Source organism: Corapipo altera, unplaced genomic scaffold (assembly GCF_003945725.1).
Source record: "Corapipo altera isolate COAL_440 unplaced genomic scaffold, ASM394572v1 146, whole genome shotgun sequence".
In the NCBI taxonomy this organism is placed as follows: Eukaryota; Metazoa; Chordata; class Aves; order Passeriformes; family Pipridae; genus Corapipo; species Corapipo altera.
Window position 1 is genome coordinate 787,239 of NW_020884981.1, and position 1,264 is coordinate 788,502.

The following is a 1,264-nucleotide window of genomic DNA, read 5'->3' on the forward strand; positions in this document are numbered from 1 at the left end:
CAGATGCTCTTTTCCCAGGTCCCAGGGATATCTGGGACATCCCACCTGGTGGGAAGGAGCTTTATTAGCACAGACAGGTCCTTCAGTTGAACCCATTTGCTCCCACACATTTCTGTTTTCTCCTCTGACACCTCTCCAGTGTGAGCTGGTTTCTGTGTCAGTCCTCCTCAGGGAAGCTGTCCCAGTGTCTGGGAGCCCCAGCTGGGAGGCCACAGGGGCTCCAGGGTTTCTCTGAAGGAGTGTGTGGCCAAGGCAGGGGTCAACTTTGATTCTCTCCACCAACATATCGCTGGCTGTTTCTCCAGCATTGGCCATCATCAGTTGGAGTCTGAGCAGGAATGCAAAGCCTGGGGAGGTGATTTTGCTGCAGAGGGAGCAGGATCTGGTGCTCTCAACCTGCCAGGCTGCACCTTCAGTTGGCAAACATGGGTCTGTGCTGGTCCTGTCCTGCTCAAAGAATGCTAAACCTGCTGCTCCTCTGCTTCCCTGTGCCACTGACCCTCTGGGAGCCCCCTCCTTTCAGTGCTGAGCATCTCCACAGATGTGCCACTGGGAGCCAGGCACTTCAGTGCCATTAACGCCTCTCCTCTCCCCTCCCCAGGTCGGAGAGCAGCCTCGCTAGGTTTGCCCACCGCTTGTCGGTGAAGCAGAAGCAGGAGAAGAGAAGGAAAGCTGAGTATGCCTCGGCCGAGCTGTCTGCATTCCGGCCCAGGTCTCTGAGCATTGAATGGTAAGAGCTGCAGGACAGGGCTGGGGGAAGGAGCTCCTGCCCCTCCAGTCCCCCTCCTGTCCCCTTTCCCCGCTGCTGCATCTCTCTGTCCCTGTGGAAGCCATGTCCCATGGGACAACACCCCTTCAAACCCCTCCACCTGCTGCAGAGGCTGCCCCAGGGTATCCCCCCAGAGCATCCCCCTTGCCCTAGTGCAGGGAGCAGTGAGGAGCCCCAGGGACTCTTTCCTTGAGAGGTTGAAGGAGACCCCACAAACTGAACCATGAGAGTCTTTCAGGGCTCATGTGGGTGTTGGAACTGTGTGTGTGCTGGGGCACATGAGCACATAACCTCTGGCAAACATCACCACTGGTGCTTGCCTTGCCTTCCCTTCTCAAACCTTCCCTTCTCAAACCTTCCCAAACCTCCCCAAACCTTCCCTTCCCAAACCTTCCCATACCTTCCCAAACCTTCCCTTCCCAAACCTTCCCAAACCTTCCCAAACCTTCCCAAACCTTCCCTTCCCAAACCTTCCCAAACCTTCCCTTCCCAAAC

At 56.7% G+C, this 1,264-nt stretch overlaps 1 protein-coding gene across 8 annotated transcripts in view; it reads left to right on the forward strand.

Moving 5' to 3' along the window:
* The window catches only part of LOC113957964 (ankyrin repeat and fibronectin type-III domain-containing protein 1-like), a 192,154-nt gene that overhangs the window by 150,789 nt on the left and 40,101 nt on the right, over positions 1-1,264 (forward strand). For 6 of the 8 annotated variants that reach the window (XM_027665902.1, XM_027665904.1, XM_027665901.1 and 3 more), the window contains one exon: positions 602-730. The exons of the other annotated variants lie outside the window; for them this stretch is intronic. In XM_027665902.1, the coding sequence (XP_027521703.1) occupies positions 602-730 (129 nt within the window). The remainder of the gene's footprint in view (positions 1-601; positions 731-1,264) is intronic. 8 annotated transcript variants of the gene reach the window in all.